A 22354-nucleotide genomic window follows, 5' to 3' on the forward strand; every position below is an offset into this window, starting at 1 on the left:
GTTTAATTTAGTTAAGTTAGTTAATACTGCGGGGGTTATATAATATATATAAGCTTATACAAGTATACATATTCTTAAAAATATAAACATACATATACATATATATACACAGAGATGCGTATATTTATGCTGAGTAAGTAAAGTTAGGGTAGATAAATGAATGAATAGATAAAGGATAAATAAATAAGCAGGTGTAGATAATGCAAGGTTGGGTGGACATGTTGAAGTTATGTTCGAAATGCATTTTGTTGATTTAATTTTTAGGGGTCTGTATTGCTTTGCTTATTGGATGGGGATAATTTTATAGTTTCTAGGGCAAAAGGGGGGTAAATGGTGTGTAAAGGTTTAAAAGTTAACTATTAGATTCATATACATAGAGGGGGGCTCCTAACATGTTGCTTTGGGCAGTGGCTATGCTTAACTTTATTTTCAGTGTGAAGTGTTGTGGATATAGGCATACACATACATACATACATACATGTATATAAATCCAGGCATAGCTACGTCTGTATATATATATATATATGCTCACTCATGCGCATATACATAGATACACATATACATATAGTCACTAGGACAGCAGGTGCATGCATACAGATACGTGTGTACGCAGACATAGACATACAAATATATATATCTATGCATACATACGACCTATGATCACACATAATCATGCCCGCGTATATAGAGAAATGAACATAAACACAGACAGGGATACATACATAGGTCCAATCATGCCCACACATACATGTGGAGATACATGCACGCACATAGACAAGTAAGTAGGTGCGTTAAATATAATAGTGTTTCTGGCATATCTACAAAAAATATGTATATATACATACAGATATCTATACAAGTTGCTGCGTATGTACATTCATATAAGTGTGGGGAGTTTTAGTTGTAATTGGTGAGTGGGTTGGGGGTAGTAGGATTCATGGGTAGATGAATGTGTAAATGGGCAGGGTAATATAGGATATGGGGAGAGTTGAGTAAGGAGGTTTGGTTGTGTTGATGTTACAGTAGTTGGGTGTCTGTGGTAGACGGGTGTATTGTGTGTATTATTATTCAGCGGTTCTAAAGAGGATGTTGTCTAGGTGATGTTTCAGAAAGGTGTATAACTGCTAAGGAGGTGGAATTTGTAGTGCCGGCAATTTATGGTGGTTTCATGTTTTTTATTTAATAATTTGTCTCTATCTTTAAAACTGAATATAAAAAGTTTTTCATTCAAGTAGAGGAGGCATGGGGAGTCTAAAGATTTACATAAGTTAGATTTTTTGAGGATTTCCTACGTAATGGTTGGTGTAAGGTTATTTTGGATTAGATCTAGATATTGGGAGGTTAGTGAGGTTTTGTTAGAGTGGTTGGGGTTTGTAAAGGAGCATTTATGTACTCTAAACCTTATCTTTAAAGAAGGTGCCTGCCAGGCCAATATAGTATTTTTTGTCGTTTGGGTTTTCTTCAGGTGCAATTGTGGCTTTATAGACTACTTCTGTTTGTAGGCATTGTTGATTAAGTGGGCATTGGGATTTGTTGGTGCAGTTACAATTATTTCTGCTGGTGTTATTTGTTTTTATCTTTGAGTATTTTTCTATTGTGATTATTTGTTCTAGGTTATCAGTGCAGCTGAAGCTAAGCTTAATTGTGTTTTTATTAAATATTTTGTGTAGTGTGTGATTGGGTGGAAAGTGGTTGTTTATTAGTTGAAAGAATTTTTTGCCTAGTTTCGTTTTAACCATTATATTGGAGGGAGGGTTGAACCAAATTATTTTCCTGGCTCTATTTTTCTTGTTTGGGGTATTGGATGGATTAGGTTCAATGTAGTAAAAGGTGGTGTTTGGGTGCCATTTTAGGGCATTTTCATAAAATGTTTTGTTTGTTGAATATTTCAAGTTTAGAGGAATTATTACTAAGACTTTTTTTGATAGATGTAGGGATATGTTTAATGTTTTGGGTGGTTTGATAGTGGGTTTATGTAGAGTGGGTAAGTATTGTCTTTAGTGTAAGGTTCATATGAGTTGTTTGAGAGTTATATCGAGAAAGTTCAGTTTTTACGTTAGATTTATTGTCCAGTTTTAGACCTATTCTGTTCATTTCTTTGGTTAAGGTTTTTTTTCAATTTTTCACATTTAGGGCCATTTGAATTTTCAACTACAATAAGGCCATCGTCTCTATTTAGTCCTATGTTTTTGTTATCTATAGTTTTTGTGAGATTATATAGAATGAGGAGACCAACTAGGTCGGTTGCTTCTGCTGAATCCAGGGATCCCATTAAGAGGTCAAATGATTCGGGTTGGTTCTTCTTAGTCCATTGCGTGTTTTGGCTGATTAGTACTGTTTTCCTAGATTTTTTGATAATCTCCATTTCGGATGGTTGTAGGTCAGAGAGTAGTGATGCAAAGTCTAAGACCTCATCAAACAGTTCTTTTGATATTGAAGGATAGTAGCTTTTAATGTCGAACTGGATGAATGCGGCCTTCTTTTTGTTTTGGATATTATTGAACCATAGAATGGTGTCATTGGTGTTAATCCATTAGTTTAGTTCATATTTGGTTTTAATTTGTAAATTGATTCTTTCTAGTATACTTTTACTTATCTTTCCTATTTCTGGCTTCGTGGGGTTTATAAGTCTTGTTTGAGGTCTTATTTCAAAGTTGGGTTTATTGTCCTTAAGTATAATGTATGCCTCCTTACGCCAAAACTGTCGTTTTCCTACTTTGTTGCTAATTTTCAGTGTCTCAGTGATATTTTTGCTATCTAAGTTGATGTCCTTGACTAGATCTATATCTGATTTTTTATAGTTTGTAATAATGTTTTCTTTAAGTAATTTTGTTTGTAGAAAGTTTTGCGTTTTATCTGCTTTGACATACACTAATTTGGAAGTGTTAATGTTTTTGGTAAGTTTGTCTAAGTGGTGTTGGAATGAGTTTTTTCTGTGGTGAAAGGATACTTTGTTGGTAAGTTCCATAAGGTCTGTCTCAAAATTGCGAAGTTGGTCGACAGTTGGGGCTGTATCTTGATTTTTGAATCCGTGGTAATCCGTTTGGTTGTGTCTTGTATTTTTTCCTTTCAAAAAGAAATATGCCTTCCATCACATTCTCCTAATTAATTCTTCCATTCTTAGGGTGAGGTTTAACAGGTAGTTGCTTTTACTTGTCGTTAGTATGTTCTTGTTAACCCCTCTCTTTTCTCTTTACCATCCTCTCTCCACCTCCCCCTCCCCCATATCCACATATCTCCACCAAGCCTACCTGAATCTGCTACCCCCCCCACACACAATACAACCTAATATATTTTAACCTTCAAAACTGAAATATTGTCATTACCCGACTCCCCCCCCCCTATTATCTCCTACCCCCAAACCCTCTCCTTTTTCTTTCCCTCTTTTTTTTTTTTTTCGTATTCCTTCTAAAAACAATTCTTTCTAATACTAAACAACCATTTTTGTAAGGTCTGACAAGGCTGTTAGATCGTAAACACGGTCCAACATCTGAAACATGTAACCAAACAGATAAAACGGTAATAAAAAATAAAACACATATTTGCTCTGCAATAGTCTTGAGCACTCTCTTCAAGTTTTTACTAATTACCAGTTTTACCAAATATATATATATATATATATATACACACACTCCTACAGCCCACACCATTGGAGCGATAATGACCAAATCTGACATGATGATAGTCTCCAACCTAAGGATGGTGCACACTATTTTTTAAGGTCAAATGTTAAGGTCAGAACTTTGCTAATATAAAATAATACAATAAAAAAATGATAAAACTAAGGAAAAATTAAGATATTATATAGTTACAAAACTGAAAGAGTAATAAATTGTAAATAAAATAATCCCATTAAAACTTATAAAGAAAATACTAAAACATTAATTTCATATTAAATATGACAGAGTATCCTAATGATACTTTTGATACATATGTGCTTATATTTACCGATTTTCATTACCATTGGAAGCAGAGTTAAAATATGTTTTATTATACAATACACTATCAGCTAGGCTTTAATCGCTGTTCCATCAACAAAATATTGCATCCTTCCATCTGTTTTACAAGTATTTTAATGGTAGATGCTCTGACAAACTACGAGTCCGTGTCGCCCCCCCCCCCAACGTAAATACTTTTGACAAACCCGACAAGTAGCAAAATTTCACCCCTACACATTAGAGATCCCTAGATGTAGAAAAGCCTTCTGCTCTAATAGTTTCTTCCCGAGAACTGGTAAATTTTGGAATTCGTTCCCAGGTTCTTGCTTCCTTGACTGTACTGACATGCAGAAGTTCTAAAAACAATTCTTCCTAATACTAACCAGCCATTTCTTGCTGCTTAACTCCTTACATAGTATCCCTGAAAATTATGTCCCCAATAGTAGCCCCCTATACAAAAGTGGAACTGTTCCTTGTTTGGTGTGCCAATGCAATAAAACAAAATAAAAATAACTTTGGAAACATGCAGCAGCTGGTATCAAAATTTGTACAATTTCTACTATTATATAAAAGGAATTTTGTCTAGGTGGGAAGTTTGTTCCTTATGGACTCCTAAATGGCTGGGCCATTTTTTTTTTTTTTTTTTTTTTAATTTCACACAAATGTACTTCATGTGCCTGGCAGTGTTCTTAGATAGGTTTTGTATCAGAAAGTTTTCGACAAGTATCAATAATCAAAATAATCCAATGACAAAAAGAATACATGATTTTGACTAAAGTTAACACCTTACACAGCCTAACATCGTAAGTGAATTTGACAAGTTTTATTACCGCACAAGCAGAAAGGCTCGGCATATAAAATCAACAGTAGCTTCTTTGATATGGTAGAACACAATTGAACCATGATACTCAATATTTACATTTTAAACTTTAATTTAAGTTGTATAAAAAAATTTTTTTTATAAAAATCAACACAAGGTTCTCTACAGTTCAATGTAAACTACAATGCATTATAAGAATTTTGTAATACTTAAATTTTTAAATGAAATAAAATAGGTTGTCACCGTGGGGACATATGTGAAGCTTCCCCCCAGTGCAGCATGGTGGGTCCCTAAATAGAGCAGGCAATCGATTTGATTGAAAAATGGCCGATTTCACCAATTTTGATAATGATAAAAAATATGGGAGAGGTAAACATTTGTTGATTCTCATTCAATCCCGGGCAAAGTCGGGTTATCCTGCTAGTTTTATTCATAAAGAATATTTTCTTGAACAATTTTCCTGTAGAATTCGTATTTTCATATTATAAAAACGACTTTTTCTTTTTTTTTTTTTTTTTTTTTTTTTTTTTTCCATTTTATTTAGGCCATCTATGAGAATCTTCTAGTGGAATTACCATTTGCTCAATTTTTCCTGTCGAAAATCCTCAATCGGCAAGGCATCGACCTTGACATTCATCACTTAGCATCACTTGACCTTGAAATGTACAGGTAAGTTTTTTGCCCTTTGATTTGGAGAATTTTTAACGAAAAAAAAGTTTGATATTGATTGAATTTTTTACGAAAAAATTAAAATGTTTTTTACTAGCAGTTCAGCTCGGCTTTGCTCGGGCCCTATGTACTGTTCATAACTCTATGTGCATATGTATATATCTATAAAAGTGAAAATGTCTGTCTGTATACATTTCCTTAACAAATAACTCTGTCAATTTTTGATCTAGAGACTCGAGATTTGACATAAAGGGATATTGAAATTTGGAAAAATCTTTTTAATCAGTTTTCGGACAGAAATTTGGCTGTCAAGAGGTCAAAGTTCAACGATTTGACCTTTGAGAACTCTACCAAACTCCTCCGCCAATTTTAGGTCTAAACAATTGAAATTTTAGATGTAGGTTACTTGGACATGGATCAAACTTTTTAATTTGATTTGAGTCCAAAACAAATGTTAAGGGGTCAAAATTGGGGTCCAAGTTTAAAAAATTTTTACATCTGTGGTCTCTATCAAATTACTCAGCCAATTTCTGGTCTAAACATTTGAAATTTTACAAAGGATATTCAGAGATAGGGCAAGCTTTTTAATCAGTTTATGCCAAAAATTTGAGCTGCTAAGGGGTCAAAGTTCAAAAGATTTGACCTTTGTGGCATCTAGAAAACTACTCAAACTACTATTTTGGGTCTAAACATTTGAAATTTATACATAACGGGTATTCAGACATGCGGCAAGCCATTTAATTAGTTTTGGGGCAAAAATTTGGCTGTCAAAAGGTCAAAATTGAAAGAGTTGACCTTTGCAGATTCTACCAAATTCCTCCACCAAATGGGTAAAACTTTGTATTTTTATTTGAGACCAAAATAATAAATGTTAAGGGTTAAAATTGGGGTCCGAGTTAAAAACAATCTTACATAAAGTGTATTCACACATGGGGCAAGCGATGAACAGTATATAGGGGCAGAGCAAAAAGTATATTAAAAAGTTTGGCTCCTGTCCATCTTAAATTTCAAGTGTTTAGACCTAAAATTGGCAGATGAGTTTGGTAGAGTCAGCAAAGGTCAACTTTTTCAATTTGACCTCTTGGCAGCCAAATTTTTGCCCCAAAACTGATTAAAATGCTTGCCGCAGCCAAATATTTGCTCAAAAACTGATTAAAAAAACTTGCCCTATGTCTGAATACACTTTATGCAAAATTTCAGATGTTTAGACCAAAAATTGGCTAAGTAATTTGGTAGAGACTGCTGAGGTCAAATGTTTTTTTTTTCAACTTTGACTTAACATTTATTGTTTTGGGCTCAAATCAAATTAAAAAGTTTGATCCATGTCCAAGTAACCTACATCTAAAATTTCAAGTGTTTATACCCAAAATTGGCGAAGGAGTTTGGTAGAGTCTGCAAAGTTTAACTCTTTCAACTAAAAAAAGAAAAAAAACTATTTGATGAAATTAAGTGAAATTTTCTTTTCTTTTTTCTTGGAGAACTTCGTCCCATAATGGATACGTACAATATACCCTTTTTTTGATATTTTCAATTTTTAATGTCTTGATTAAACTTTTTTCATTCCAGCATATATCTCAAGTCATTTCATTCTTGCAGTAATTACCGATTTTTAGGTTGTGATAGCTGAGTTGTCATCCCCCAGCGAAGCATCTTTTGACAGATATTTTAACTGAAGAAATTTCACATTCTTAGACAAAATATTAGTAGTATTATTAGTAGCAGTAATAATAATAGTAATATTTGTATTTTTATTATAAGAAGTTTGGCATAAAAATGATTATAAGTAGTATTTTTGACATAAGAATGATACTTTTTTTAAGAAAAAAAATGTTTAATTACTTTTAAACAAAATTTCTTCGGCAATATAATGCACTGGATTCGTAATTATTATGCGGTTTAAATTTAATAGTAATTTTACATTTAAACATTCATTTTTGTTGCAGAAATTTTTTTTTTTTGTATTTCATATAAAAAGGACTTTATGTATATATATATATATATATATATAAAAACGTGGAACCATGCGAACAATTCATTTTTTTTTTTTTTTTTTAATATTTATTTCTTGTGACTTAACTTTTTTATGGGAAACAGTGTTAAAAAGTAAATATTTTTTTATAGAAAAGTATCATTTTTACACCAAACTACTTATACTACTAATAATAATCATTATAATAAGTATGTGATAAATTTCTTCAGTTAAAATATCTGTTGGAAGATGTTTCGTCGGGGATACCAAATCAGCTATCACCATCTATAAAACGAGAAATAATGCAAGACTGAATTATCTCGATATATATGCTGGAATGGCAAATTTTTATAATATTGAGAATTTCGGACAACTCCCAAATAATTTTATTTTTAATTAAGTTCTATTTGATAATTTTAATTAAGTTCTACTTGATAATTTTGTGTAAGTTTTGGTGTGCAAATATTTTTTCCATGTAAGAAATTAGTTTGAAATTTAAATCCGTTTGATCACGTTTTCTAAGAAAGATGATGAGAACTGATTTTTAATCTCTCCATGTCCAATGCTGGGTCATTCTGTTCATTTGTCATAAAAGTTTAATCAAACTAATATTTTTTGTCTTTTCAGGAATTTGCTTTTCTTAAAAACTTACACAGGAGATGTTAAAGAACTTGGTTTGGACTTTACAGTGGTCACAGATGAATTGGGTGTCACCAAGGTGAAAAAAAAACACTTATTTTATTATTTATATCCCTTTTTTTTTTCTTTTTGTTTTATAGTCCTTGCTTGTTGTCCCCTTTTTTATATTCTTTATAATAAATTGTTATATTCATTATTTTTTGCATTTTATCCAAACAAGTTTTTAAAATTTCTTTTATTAATTTTTTTTTTTTTTTTTATAGACGGAAGAATTAAAACCAGGTGGCCACGATATCCAAGTCGATAACCACAATCGAATTGAATACATTCATTTAATGGCTGACTACAAACTAAACAAACAAGTATGTCCACATCTTTCCGTTTTTAAGATTTGATTTGAAAACAATAAGTTCTTTTGTTTTTTTTTTTTATTTTAATTTTTAAAAATGAAATATTTTTTTTGCAAAGTACATATTGTTTTCAAGATTAGGTCAATACTTTTTTTTTTCTTCAAACTTTGCAGATACGGACAGAATAACTTCGCTTATAACAATGCTTACATCGTCGTCGTCGTAACGCTCAACCACTTTCAAACAGCTTTCACTTCTGGCTGGCCAATTTTATTTTCAAACTTCGCCTCTGGGTTCGGCTTCGATCCTACCCCCCCCCCAGTTTCTTTTTTATTTAACATCACACACCCCTACAAACACCCGGGCAACGCTGGGTACCCCTCGCTAGTCTATATATATAAAAGCGAAAATGTATGCTAAAAACTTTTGACCGACGGAACAAAAATTTACAAACTTGGTATCATATTAAAGCCCCCACCCTCCGGACGACAAATATTGAAAAATTAGCCCAAAAGAACCATCAGAAATGCGTCAACTGATAGATTTTCTGCAGGGGGATGGGTGTCCCAAAAAAAGTGACATTTTAATGTTAAACATTACATATTTTTAAATCGATTTATAACTACCCCAAAAAAATACGGCCGCCAACTCTTCTACATAAAGTATACATGGGGCCGTTTATTTTGGGTCAACTTGTATTTAAAACCCGCTGAGTCATGTCACGTGATCTTGACGTCAGCAAGCTCTAATGGCAGTCTGAATTTACAAAAACATGTTATCGGTAAAAAAAGAATTAACCCTTACATAAGCTAAACTATGAACTTCTACGCTATGGCAACGTTACCAAAGTTATTAGCACGTTAAAAATAGTTAGATACGATAGTTAAACGAAAAATAACAAGCCAGCCAGACGCCATTTTCCAGTCTTTAGAGTAAAAAAGACGAAGTGAGAGAGAGACACACACATACACAAATGCAAACAGAGAGAGAGACAGATAGAGATGTCTAGACAGGAAACGAAATACGTAATTTGATAAAAAATAAAATACTGCTACGTCATCTCGTAACGCTCCCGCGATGACCTCATTTAGTGGCTATCTGTCAATCAAACCTCTTTCACTCGCTTTATAAGCCTTATTTTAACACTATAATCAATTCCTCTTACTCTTAGCCTAGACAGTTAAGTGGTTGGAGTTAGTTTCACCTCTGCGTTCCGGGTTTAATCCAGCCTCACGACCAAAACTATTTTTTTTTCTTTTACATCTTTAGACATGCGGGCAACGTTTCTTTATTTTTTTTACTTCGCTTATTCTTTAGTTTACTTTTAAATTATAAATAAATTGTATTTAAATTGTAAATAAAAAATTAATCTTAATTGTATTTAAACTATAAATATTTTGATGAGCCGTTCCATATAAGTTAACAAATTTACTGACTCTCCATTACTAACGGTTACTATATTGTCCAATTTCTACTGTACACTCTTTAACCTCGAGTGGCCTCTTTGCTCTTGATAAGTGGTGATGCCGATGTAAAAAAAAAATTAATCTTAATTGTATTTAAACTATAAATCAACAAAAAAAAAGAATAAATCACATTCGTATGAAAAAAATATTTTTCTGCAATTTATTTTTAAGTTCAGTATGTCTATAAAAAAAACACCTGTATACTTTCAGTAGCCTCAAAACTCGTTTCCTTTATTTTTTTTTTTTTTTTATCCTTACATTCCATGGCAATCTTTCTGACAAGGAGGTGAGAATTGTTGTTTAGGTTAGAATCCATTTCACATTTGTTGTTGGCTGGTTTTTGACCTTGAAGTAGTTTATTTTTGTTAATTTCTTACATTAAATGGCTTCATGCTTTGTCATATGATTATTGTATTCCATATTTTACACATTTTTTTTAATGTGAAATGTTGTAAAGTCTTTTCTTTCTTCCCTTGTCTAGATTCGTGCTCACTGTCAAGCTTTTCGATCGGGTCTTGCGAATGTCGTTAATTTAGAATGGCTGCGAATGTTCGACCATCACGAATTGCAAGAATTAATTTCAGGTGCCAACATGCCCGTTAATCTGGATGACCTCAAACAGCATACGAATTATTCAGGTGAGGGCATTACTTTGATTTGGAACTTGCGTGAGATTCCCCCGAAATTAAAAAAAGAACAAAAATACAGAATAATTTTTGATGTACCTTCATGTGACACAGAAAATATCATATTCCAAACATCACGTAAATTGATCAAGTAGTTTTATTCTTATAAAGAAAATCATTTTAAAATGATTTTAAGCTATTAATAAAAAATCGTAGGCATTACAACTCGCAAGTTTGAATCGAATTATCTCCCTTTGTTTCTTCAAGATGGCAATATGAGGTAGTTACTCTTATCTTACTTGTTGATTTTCTTTATAAAAATAAATCTACTTGATCAATATACTGTAACAGTGCCGACGCACTTATGGTAGCTGTATGCAAATGACAAAGCCGTGTGTGAGATGACGTCCTAGCAAGAAAAAAAGGAAAAAAATTATAAAAAGATGTGTGCGCAGACCGATGAGCATATTTTTATGTTTGCTCTTAAAAATATTTTTTAATGCTTTAAACAATTTTTTTTTAATGGATGTTTTTAAACAATATTTTTTAATAGGTGTTTTAAACATTTTTTTTTTTTCTTTTAATACATGCTTCAAACAATATTTTTTGATGCACGCTTCAAACAATATTTTTTGATGCACGCTTCAAACAATATTTTTTGATGCGCGCTTCAAACAATATTTTTTGATGCGCATTTCAAACAATATTTTTTGATGCGCATTTCAAACAATATTTTTTGATGCGCATTTCAAACAATATTTTTTGACGCGCGCTTCAAACAATATTTTTTGACGCGCGCTTCAAACAATATTTTTTGATGGGCGCTTTAGGCAGCATTTTTTTAATTAGTTCCACCATTACTGATCGTGTCTCACCCTAACCCTAACCCTCCACTCAACACTGATTTTTTTCAATAAGTTTTAAAATAAAGATGGAGTATTGTTTTCTTTATGACGACAAATTTTATCGTTCCACCGTGTAGAAAATGTTGAATTGGTTGTTATCTTATGATTTTTATGGAAAATACATCTAACACATTTTCTACTCGATTATTTTTCATAATTTTTGGAATTTATACTAATTTCGACATGGCTTGTAAGTAATGTTTTCACCAGAAATGCGTTGGTTTGCAAGATTGGCAATCTACACAAACACCAAAATAAAGATATCTTGAAGCGGTTAGCTTCAAATTTTTTGTTCTTGTCCAGAATTCCTCTATATTAGAAAACAAAAATAAAGAAAAATTTGTATCATGTACGTACCTATGACGAAATGAAAATATCATGATCCAAAAATCGCGTAAATTAATCAAGTAGTTTAATTCTTAAATAAATCAAATTTTGTAAGTAACCAAAGAGTGACTGTCTCAACTGCCATTTTGAAAACCATCCAAAAAGAACAAAGAGAGATAACTCAACAATAATCGAAACTTGTGAGATTTGTATTGGTAGTATCTATGATTTTTGTAAAAAAAAAAACATCTTCTACTGGATTATGTTTCATAATTTTTGGAATTTATACTAATTTCGACATGACATGTAAGTACATAATGTTTTCACCTGAAATGCATTTTTTTTGTGTTTTTTTTTAAATCTTATTCTGAACAAGCACCCTTTACTGCTTTTTATATTCTTAAATGTTTTTCTTTGAACAAGAGATGATAAATGAATTATGCATTGGGTTATAGTCAGCTAATGTATTTCCTAACTTCCAACATGGCTGCTACCAGAAAAGCAGTGACAAAGCAAATCAGTTCTTTCACTTTTACTGTTCTTCAGTATTTTTATTGTAAAGCGATTTATTGAAATCTAAGAAAAGGACTTATTGAAAAATATACAATAAAAATTAAAAAGATAAAAATAACACAATTAGTCTTTATTTGCACTTTTAATAACAAAATTTAAAAACATAAGTTTTTATTTTATTTGAAATTTTATAAGGAATATGTTTATAAAAAAGTGTTTTTCAATAATTCTTAAAGAATAAAACTAATTTCAATAGTTCTTGAAATAAGACTGAAAAAAAACTTTTCAATAATTATACTTTTTTTTTTTTTTTTTTAAGAAACTTTTACCACTTATCAAGGCCCGGAAGCCACTCGGGGATAAGGGTTATTGCGTGTACAGTAATCAATGGGATAGTATCGTAGTAATCGTTAGTATTGGAGATTTATTAAATAAAAAAAGAACTATCAGAAAAACGTAATAATAAAAAAAAAAAAAAAAAAAAAAAAAAAAGGGTAAGTACATGTACAGAGGAGATCTAGGTGTGAGAGAAAAAAAGCAAAGAAACTGGTTTGCCTTGTCACCACTTCCGGTAGCAGACACGCCAGAAGTTAGGAAATACGTTAGCTGACTATCACCGCACGTTTTATTGGTTTTTATTTTCTTTAAAAAAAAACAGATGAATGAATTGCGTATTGTCTTCCAATTGCAGGTGGTTTTACAGCCGAACATCCTGTGATAGCAATTTTTTGGAAAGTTGCTCAAGACTTAACTGATGAACAACGCCGGCAATTATTGAAATTTGTTACGAGTTGTTCAAGGCCACCACTTCTTGGTTTCAAGGTAAGTTCGTTGGGGTCAATTATCATATTCCAAAAATCTGAATGTATTTTGTTGTAACAATATTTTGGTTCTTGACCAGAATTATTCACCCCATCTTATAAAACAAAAATAAATAAAAATCTGTATGATGTGCATACTCATAGTGAAACGAAAATAGCATATTCTAAAAATCATGTAAATTGATCAAGTAGTTTTATGAGTAACAGAAAAACTGATGTCTTGTCTACCATTTTGAAAACAATTTAAAAAAAAAAAAAAATTAAAGGAGATAACTCAACGTAATAAAATATGCAAGATTTATGCTTTACTGGTCATGAATTCCCATTAATTGCTTTAAAAATGATTTTTGTAAGGAAAAATAAAACTACTTCATCAATTTACATGATTTTTGGAAGATAATATTTTCGTTTCATCACAGGTACTGCACATCATACAGATTTTTATTTTTGTTTTTTTTTTTAATATAGAGAGAATTTTTTGACAAGAACCAATATTTCTTTACATTTTTTATTTTATTTATTTTTTTTTTTGATTTGTCTATGTAATAATTATATTTGTCCCCCCCTTCGCATGACTGTGATGTGTACTAAGTAAAAAAAAAAAAGAAGCTATTCTTCATCTGAACTTGGTTCAGTATTAAAATTAATACAGCTTTATTTTTCGTAGCTTGAAAAGAAGCAAAGTTTAGTCGGGTTGCAAGAAAGTTTCATTGTTAATAATAAACACATTTTATACATTTGGATTATTTGAAACTTTTGTTAAAAACCTTCTGGTGGTTTACGTAAACTGCTTAGAAAATTCTGCCGTCATAAACATAAATACCAAAGATTTTATCCGACAATCATTTAATCGTTTAATAAAATTAAGACCAATTTTCCTTTAAATGGTATTTATTTATTCATTTCTAATTTTTTAACTTAAATAAAAATAAGTTTTTTTTTTTTTTTGTTGTTTTTTTTTTTAAGGATCTTTACCCTGTTTTTTGCATCCACAATGCTGGAAATGAATCTGAACGTCTACCGACAGCCAGCACTTGCATGAATTTACTCAAATTACCCGAGTTTTACAGTGAAGAAACGATGCGGAGTAAACTCTTGTACGCCATTGAGTCTGGAACTGGATTCGAACTCAGCTAAAAGAAAAATAATTTTCAGTTTTTAATCTTGATTTCTTGCTGGAGATTTTTAAATTGGAATATTTATCCGGTTAAAAACAAAACTTTATTGTTGAATTTTTTTTTTTTTATGGAGACAACAACAACAAATGATGAAAACTTGATAAGAAATTTGAGATAAAAACCTTTCACTGCTGTTAGTTGTTCAACCTTTTTCTTTTTAGCTTTTTTGGAAATTTTTAATTTATACTTTTTTTCTTTTTCTGTTTCAAATTTGTTTCTGCTTCCTGTGGCCCGCATATTTATATATTATTATCTAATTTTTTTACCCGCCCCCCCCCAATATACACACTAACCCTAACTCGCACATGTGCGCACACATATAAACACTAACCTTAACACATACACACACAGACATACACACTGATCTTAACATAGAAATATTTTCATTCAAAATTCCTGATCATTTTTTAATATTTCTAATTTAAAGAATTTAGGAGGAATTAGTCTCTAAGAATTTTTATCAGAAAAAAAATTTTAATAAAGAAAGTTTTTTTTACCCTGCTAAAAAAAAAAAATAAAAAATAAAAAAAAAAATATGCTAGCAAGTACCCCCCCCCCCCAAATCCCAACTTCTCAGTTTTTCTGCTGTTCAGCTTTTGTCATAATCAACTACATTGTCTTTCTGGCTAATTTTATTTCATTATAGATTTCTGTTTTCTTATAAGTGTTGCGTAATTAAAGCATATAAAAAAAAACAATGAAATTTCTGTGTGATTGCATTGAAATAGTTTTTATGAAAAATATTTGGAGAAAAAAAAAATCTTTTAAAAATTGATAGAAAATCATGAAAAAAAAAAAAAAAAAAAAAAACAGGTTCTTGTCCAGAATCCCACCCCATATTAAAAAAACAATTTTTTTTTTAAATATGGCATGATGTACAGATTCATAACAAAACGAAAATATCATATTCCAAAAGTCATGTAAACTGATGAAGTAGTTCTATTTTTAAACAAGAAAATCTAATTTTATTAATAACTGTAGAACAGCTATCATGCGACACCATTTTGAAAGCAGATACATGCAGATAACTCAACAATAATTCAAACTTGTAAGATTAACGTTATAATGCATACAAATTCCTATTAATCGCTTAAAAATGGCTTTCTTTATAAAAATAAAACTACTCGATCAATTTACCTGAGTTTTAAAATATATTTTCGTTCCGTCACATGTACGTACATTGTACAGACATTTTTGTGCATTTAAAAATTTTGCACAATTTCATTCCTTATGTTTTTTTTTTTTTACTTTTTCTCTTGCAAATTTTTGCATTTTTTTTTTTTTTTTTTTTTTTAAAAGGTGCTTCTATATTATAACGAAAAAATATTGAATTTCAAATAAAGCAAATGTAACCTATGTAATTTCGCAAATAGTAACATATCCAAAAATTGCGGAAAACGATAAGGTAGAAAAATAATTATTCATAGATTTTGATAAAGTTTAGATAAGGAATAAAATATGTCTGACATTTTGAATTACATTCATTACATGACGTAAGCAACAGACCTTAATTATCTCCCTTGTCAACTTTTTTTTTTTTCATTTTTAGTAAGTCTAGTACAGTGATTTTGCTTCATTTCACACATTTATTTTTCCATTAATAATTATTTTTCTACCTTGTCATTTATCATAATTTTTGGATATGTTACTATTTGAGACAATAATTATGTAGGTAACATTTGTTTTACTTGAAAATTAATATTTTTTGTTATTGTAAAGTAGAAGTGTAAAAAAAAAAAAAAAAAAAAGTATAAAAAGCAAAAAGGGAGGTAAATCATGTTTTTTTTTGTTTTTTTAATATTCACGTTTGACTTTTAAAAAAAGATTTTTTTGCACATAATCTCACTAAATACACACACACACACACACAAATAAAAATCTGTTTCCTAAACTAACAGTCGTGAGAAGTTCCAGTAAACTCAGAAAATATTCTAAAAAGAACAATTATCCGTTTTTCTTGTTGTTACCGTAAAAAACCTAACCTTAAATAAAGATGTCACTTTTATATCTTGCCTTTGTTTGATTTTATTTTTTTTTTAACGTTTTATTGCTTTGTTGTAAGAACCCGCCCCCATCTTTTTAGTAAATTTCTTTTCAGCTTTTCGTCTGAACTGATTCAACTTCCAATCCGTGAATGGATGCATTCTATGTCTATTGATGCTGTTCACATAATTGTAAACCACCAGCATTTTGCTCACTATCATTTTATTGCTAATAAAAATAGAAAAAAAAACAATTTGAATTGCGTATCTGAGTTTCTTCTATAATATTCTACAGGGTTGCACGATAAAATTGTCGCCCTAAAAGAAAACAACACTACAGCTTTATTTTAAAACTTTTATTGGAAAAAAATCAATTCAGGTAACTTGATTATGTAGTAGAGCTGATATCTATTCAATGTAGCTGCCTTCAGCCTCAATCACTGCCTCGATACTGGTTCAGAACTGGGAGCATGCTTTTTCCACAAGCGCCGGTTGGAGCTCAGCGGATGGTAGCGATCAGGTTGGCTTTGGTGTTGTGGGAGGTCATGTTGGTGATGTTCTCGACGTATGACCAAACAAAGTAGTCCAGCGGGTTCAGATTGGGGGTCAGTGAGAGACGGGTACAAAGTCGTAGCACTATTTCTGAAGCTAAACCTGGGTTTCTTTGGATTTGTAGGCCGGTGCAGAGTCTTGCTGCCACACCCAGGGTCTACTAGTGGCCATCTGATTGCACCAGCGGATCCCCACACTCCTCAGCACATCCAGGTACACTTTGGTGTTGACTTTCAAGCCGACTTTGAGGTGGCATGATGTGACCCTCAGTTAAAACTACACCAAAGGCCATAATCATGGCGGCATGTCCCTGTTATTCATGGCAATTCAGCGATGCATTTTGAGGGTGCTGGCAATGGTCCTGTTGTCATAACTTGGATCGGTAGAGAGCACGAGTTGTACAGTGGTGCGTTTCTGATCTCGCTCGTTGAGCATCATGCCACTTTCAGACATGTTAGAAAGCTCCTATCGTTCTTAGAACTTGTACGCACAACTGCAACAAAAAAAGAAAACCGGTTTTCATCAAATGGAAATGGAATCATGCCATCTTTTCTAGAGCGACAATTTTATCGTTCCACACTGTAATCTCATGTTAGCATGACGAAATGAATTTATTCCGATGTGGCACAAAGAGTATCTCAGTTGCAGTATTTCTATTGTCTTGATTCAAACTTGCCGAACTTATGTTGCAAGATTTTTTTTTTTTTCTCTAGGTATGAGGTGCCCTTAATAAGTTTTGAGACTTTTTTTGTTCATATGGGCACTTTTATTGATAATACATGAAACTCTATTCCTCTTCGAAGTAATCTCCTCCAGCTGTAATGCACTTATATCATCCCAACAACTTTCCTCAATTGTCTCATAACAGCCTGTAAGGTTTTCTTTAAAGAATAACTAAAAGTCACGGGGAGCAAGGTCTGGACTTCAGGGAGAGTGGGGGGAACTGTCTTGAATCCTATTTTGGTCATGACAACATCTTTCTTTCTGAGCTTCTCTGAGGAGCCTTGGGACAAACTTTGCACAAATCTTCAGTTCCTCGCAAATAATTGCGTGTACAGTTCCCACACTGACATCAAACTGTGCACTTATTGTTTCTATAGACACACAATGGTCCTTATCGATGAAATTCCAATCAATGGTGTTCTGACTTCCTTACTCCTCCCACAACTCTCATTGTGCTTCACAGACTACCTGCCTTCCTAACCCTAACCCTAACCCGCCTTCCTTGAATAGATAAATACAAACACACCTGTGGCAGGTTCTCCCACTCAAGGTCAGCAATTGGCCTCTAACCTCATCGAAAACTGTGGCTCGTGATCGTCTCTACCGGAAAATCTTCGCATGAATTCTTATAGCGTCTCAGCTTCGTGTTGATTTCTGCTGAAAAGCAAAAATAAAGCTTTTCATGCGCGCTGAAAAAGACAGTCAGTTTTTTTTCTAACTGCAAAAAGTTAATTTCACAAAAGTTACAGGTTTTTACAAATGATCATCGTCAGTTCACCAAAACGTTAAAGTTCTCACAAAATCTTGTTCTTCGTTCTCTTGATGGCGGTCAGAATGGAGGGGGAGGGGGTCTGGCGTCTTCCGGGAGCGTATGTTTCTCTTGAGATTTGGATTCAATCTGTCTCTTCCGACCCAAGTATGTGCTCTTATACTACGGTCACGGGTTGGGTCTGACGATCTGCTAAACCAATCAGGACCAGCCATGTCAAACGGGGAATACTCGATTTCTTTGTGTGTGTGCATTTCAGCGATCCGTCTGCAGTTTCGTAAATCTGGGGTCAAAAATGAAATCCTTTCACACGACCCGAAGGGGTCAAATCCTGTCAATTTTCTCCACTCAGAAATCCAGAACGTCTGAGCCGGGGTTCGTCAGGCCAGACAATGTTATCGTTCCTTATTCTGACATTTCCTGTCATTGTTTTAAACAAATAAAAAGTATCTATTTTCTGTCATCGTCCCAAACAAAAAAATGTCTGTCTACATTTTTATCAACCACAATAAACTTGTTCCTTTTTATCGGTCACCTGTCGCTGTCCAGGATTCAATTAACGTTTGACGGACAATCTCAGCATATTTACCCGGTCTTATTCAGTTTTAGGGGATTTACAACCTCCCCAATGGGGAGTAGCATTGCTCCTCAAGACGGTCATCTTATACACCAACAATCATTCTGCAGCAAATCAATGTCACATGGCATGTTGGGAATATCTTAAAGTATAGCAGTTCAAGTATAGACACTTGTAATTGACAGCAGGCTCCTAAAAGGTTGAACCTTTGGTCTGTGTGTGTATGTACTTCGTGAGTATGTGGTGAATTTGACACGGAGAACTGCGTCATAAAAATGTGTGCTTGGCCAGAGAACTGAGGACATGGGTATATTAGAGCCACACTTGTGCGGTGTTGATCTCTCGACTGCTTGTAGTGCTTGTCTGTTATTTTTTTTTTTTTTTTTTTTTTTTTTTTTTTTTTTTTTTTTGCTGGGTCATATGTGTGACCTGCTTCGTTTGCACCTCCTGACCAGTGCACGCGTCAAGTAGTTGACCTTTACCCCTGTCATCTTGATCTGACAGTTTGACCTCATCGTTCGATGCATTTGTCACGAGCTGTCCACACTACATAATTACATAGCCACGTAGGCATTAGAGTTGGGTCCTTGCTGGCAATGAGTTAGCACGGAAGATCGCCTCCACAATCAGGATGAACGTGACCTTAGGAAACTGTAGTAATCAAAAGAAGCTGTCACAAACTGTGAAACGCAAATAAATTTCTATCAAGTATAAAACCGATTGTTGTTGGTTTCCTTCGGAGGAAGATGAATTTGGATAATAAGAGAAGACGACAACAAAGAGAGGTATTCGTATTATTTGGATTCATCGGACTACTCTTCTCATCTTGAGTGTCATTTTCACGTTTCGATCTATGTAATCTCCGACCTTCTTCAGGTGTATCTTGTCGAACTCTGGAATGTTTTTGCCAAACCTAGTATAGAATTTAATATATTATGGGAACCAGTAATTATAAACAATAGATAATATATACAAGTAATAAGTGAAAACATTAATTAATTAATTAATTATATATATATATATATATATTATATATATATAAAAACTAGAAATGAACAAAGGTCCTTAAATTCATACTAGAATTGTCCGCAAGGACCCATGGCGCAGTGGTTAGAGTACTGGGAAAAATCAATTGTAAAAAAAAAAGTGATATTCTCCGGAAGGTTAAAGGTTCAATCCTCAGTGTGGGCGACCGGAAAAAATACAATTGCGAATTACTTAGGACCTCTATCCAGTCGTGGCTGACGGAACAAGAGCATGCTACCCCCGTGAAGCAAATAAAGGGTTCCGCTCGAAATTCTGTCCAAATTCCAAATTTTTCCCGAGTTGGACAAGATACATTTGAAGAAGGGCGGAGGTTACACCGACCGAAACATGAAAATGACACTCAAGATGAGAACAGTAGTCTGATGAATAGAAATAACCAATCCTCAATCAAAAATTCAGAAACAAGAGAGGAATAAATAAAAATATGCATCAAGTGCGCTTGAAAGCCAAATCACAACGTAATATGAGGAAAATATAAATATTTTACTTGTTTGAAATTTATAACAAATATATTTCGGAGGTATACTCCATCTTCAGTATGTTGTTTTGTTTCTTTTTTTTTCTTTTCTTCTTCCTTGCCATGTTGTAAAGTTGGGAAAAGAAGTCTGTTTGTAAAGAGCCGCGCGTTGTATCTAGCGGTTGTATTTTGAAATGTTTGAACTGTGCGTAGGCAACGTGAGAATAACGTCAAGGACGAGAGTTCATGTAGAAACGTTGTTTTAACTCTCATCCTTGGATTGGTGTTAATGAACTGTTTTATCATATGTTGGATTTTTTTTTTTTTTATGCTATGTAGCTGTCTATGCGAATGGCTAACCAATCAGTTAAGTCGGATGTCATAGAAGACACAGTTTTTAAACGTAGTGTATGTCTACTTTTGATAAGAGTATCTGGAAACCATCGCAGTCAGGCATTAAGTATCAGTTCACTGTTCGGTGGAAAAGAATATTTTTACTTGGTTGTCTCAATAAAGTTAAAAACAAGATTGTTAAAGTGAAATAAATAATGTCCAGATAATAATGTGGTAAATGGAAGATATTTATGGAGTAATGACGCATGCGACTTGTCTCGAAGAGAAGTAATGAACTGTCAGTATCCCTGGCGGCCCTCCTCCAATACAAGGGGAGATCATCAGTCTGTCCTTGGGCAAGGTAACTAGGATGGGACATTAACAAAGGTGATCAGAAGATCCTAGCGGAGACAGAACTGAGAATGAGCACAGTCCACTATGGAATTTCTGTGGCAGAATGCGTGTGAACGCATTGGAAAATGTCAGCAGGGGCGTGCGAAGATATTAGTAGCAGCAGCAGCCGAAAGAAGAACATATGCAAATGAGGAAGTGTGCGCGAGGAAAAAAGGGAGAAAAATTCAGCACGTGCTCGGGAGAGAAGCACGATGGACATCGAAGAGAATGGATGTGTAAATGCGAGGCGTGTGGTCGGAGGAAAGAGAAACACGTGCCAAAAATGGGCATGTGGCAGTGAGAAGACTTTAAGTGGTGAAAGTTACGTAAGAAAAATGTTTTGTTAAAAAAGAAAAAATGCTGGCTCAGATTTTTTATTCATTTCTATTCCTGTTAATTTAGGCCCTGGCTATGACCTTAAACTATATCCAATGGTGAGGCCCCAGCTTGCGGGCTTTGGGGAGTGTGGAGCCACCCTTTAATTACTATTGCTCCCAGGTCCACTCTGACCCAGAGTGGTAGTACCTGTTAGGGTTCCAACTATGGATTAAATAGAAACCGACTTGAAAAAAACAAATATTCTATTAAAAAATCTTTCTTCAAAATCTTTGGATTCGGCATTAAATAACCTGAAAAGGGTTGATATGCCGTAAAACAAAAAACAACCAACCAACCAAAATCCTGTTTATTTGTTTTTCCATTTGCGGCATAACTTTAATATGTTTATAGTCTTATGCTAAAAATTCACATTTATTCATATGAGAACTTTGAACTAGACAGTATTACATCGAACACACTTGAAAGGATGATTGAGAAAAGTATTCTAAATGAATGGCATAATAAAAAGAAAGAGTAGAATACAATATAAGTAAATGTTCAAAAAAATCTATAATATTAATCTCGCTTGTCTGTTTAAATGCATGTGTGTATGTATGCATGCATGTCTGCCTAAAACTTTTGACAGAGTTGACGGATTTTTACAAGATCAGTATTGTTTTGAAGCTCGGCCCTTCGGACGACAAATATCAAAAAATTGGCTAAAAACATTAATTTGTGCACCCTCAACTGGGCACTTTTCTAGGGGGTCACTTTTTTGATAATATTTTCGAAAGCCATCCCCTCTTTTCGAATGACTAGCTTTGATTTAAGCCTACGTCACTTCCGGTTTGATGATGGACACAACAGCTAACACGTCACGTTTTTTTTTTTCACTTTCTTTTCCTCTTTCACAGTATGAGTTCGAGCCTGCCTGCCTGCCTACTACCACTTTTTTTTTTTGCGGTCGCAATTTTTTTTTTTT

The 22354-nt window shown here is 33.1% G+C and overlaps 1 protein-coding gene across 2 annotated transcripts in view; it reads left to right on the forward strand.

The window, feature by feature from the left end:
- The window catches only part of LOC145287735 (ubiquitin-protein ligase E3C-like), a 113353-nt gene extending 98999 nt beyond the window's left edge, over nucleotides 1–14354 (forward strand). For both annotated transcript variants that reach the window (XM_080135499.1, XM_080135498.1), the window contains exons 19-24: nucleotides 5303–5427; nucleotides 8024–8114; nucleotides 8299–8397; nucleotides 10333–10489; nucleotides 12914–13044; nucleotides 14010–14354. In XM_080135499.1, the coding sequence (XP_079991625.1) occupies nucleotides 5303–5427; nucleotides 8024–8114; nucleotides 8299–8397; nucleotides 10333–10489; nucleotides 12914–13044; nucleotides 14010–14180 (774 nt within the window). In that variant the 3' untranslated portion in view covers nucleotides 14181–14354. The remainder of the gene's footprint in view (nucleotides 1–5302; nucleotides 5428–8023; nucleotides 8115–8298; nucleotides 8398–10332; nucleotides 10490–12913; nucleotides 13045–14009) is intronic.
- Nucleotides 14355–22354: the final 8000 nt, after the last annotated feature.

The sequence above is a fragment of the Euprymna scolopes genome, chromosome 11 (assembly GCF_053919585.1).
Source record: "Euprymna scolopes isolate OS-2025 chromosome 11, ASM5391958v1, whole genome shotgun sequence".
Taxonomy (NCBI): Eukaryota; Metazoa; Mollusca; class Cephalopoda; order Sepiida; family Sepiolidae; genus Euprymna; species Euprymna scolopes.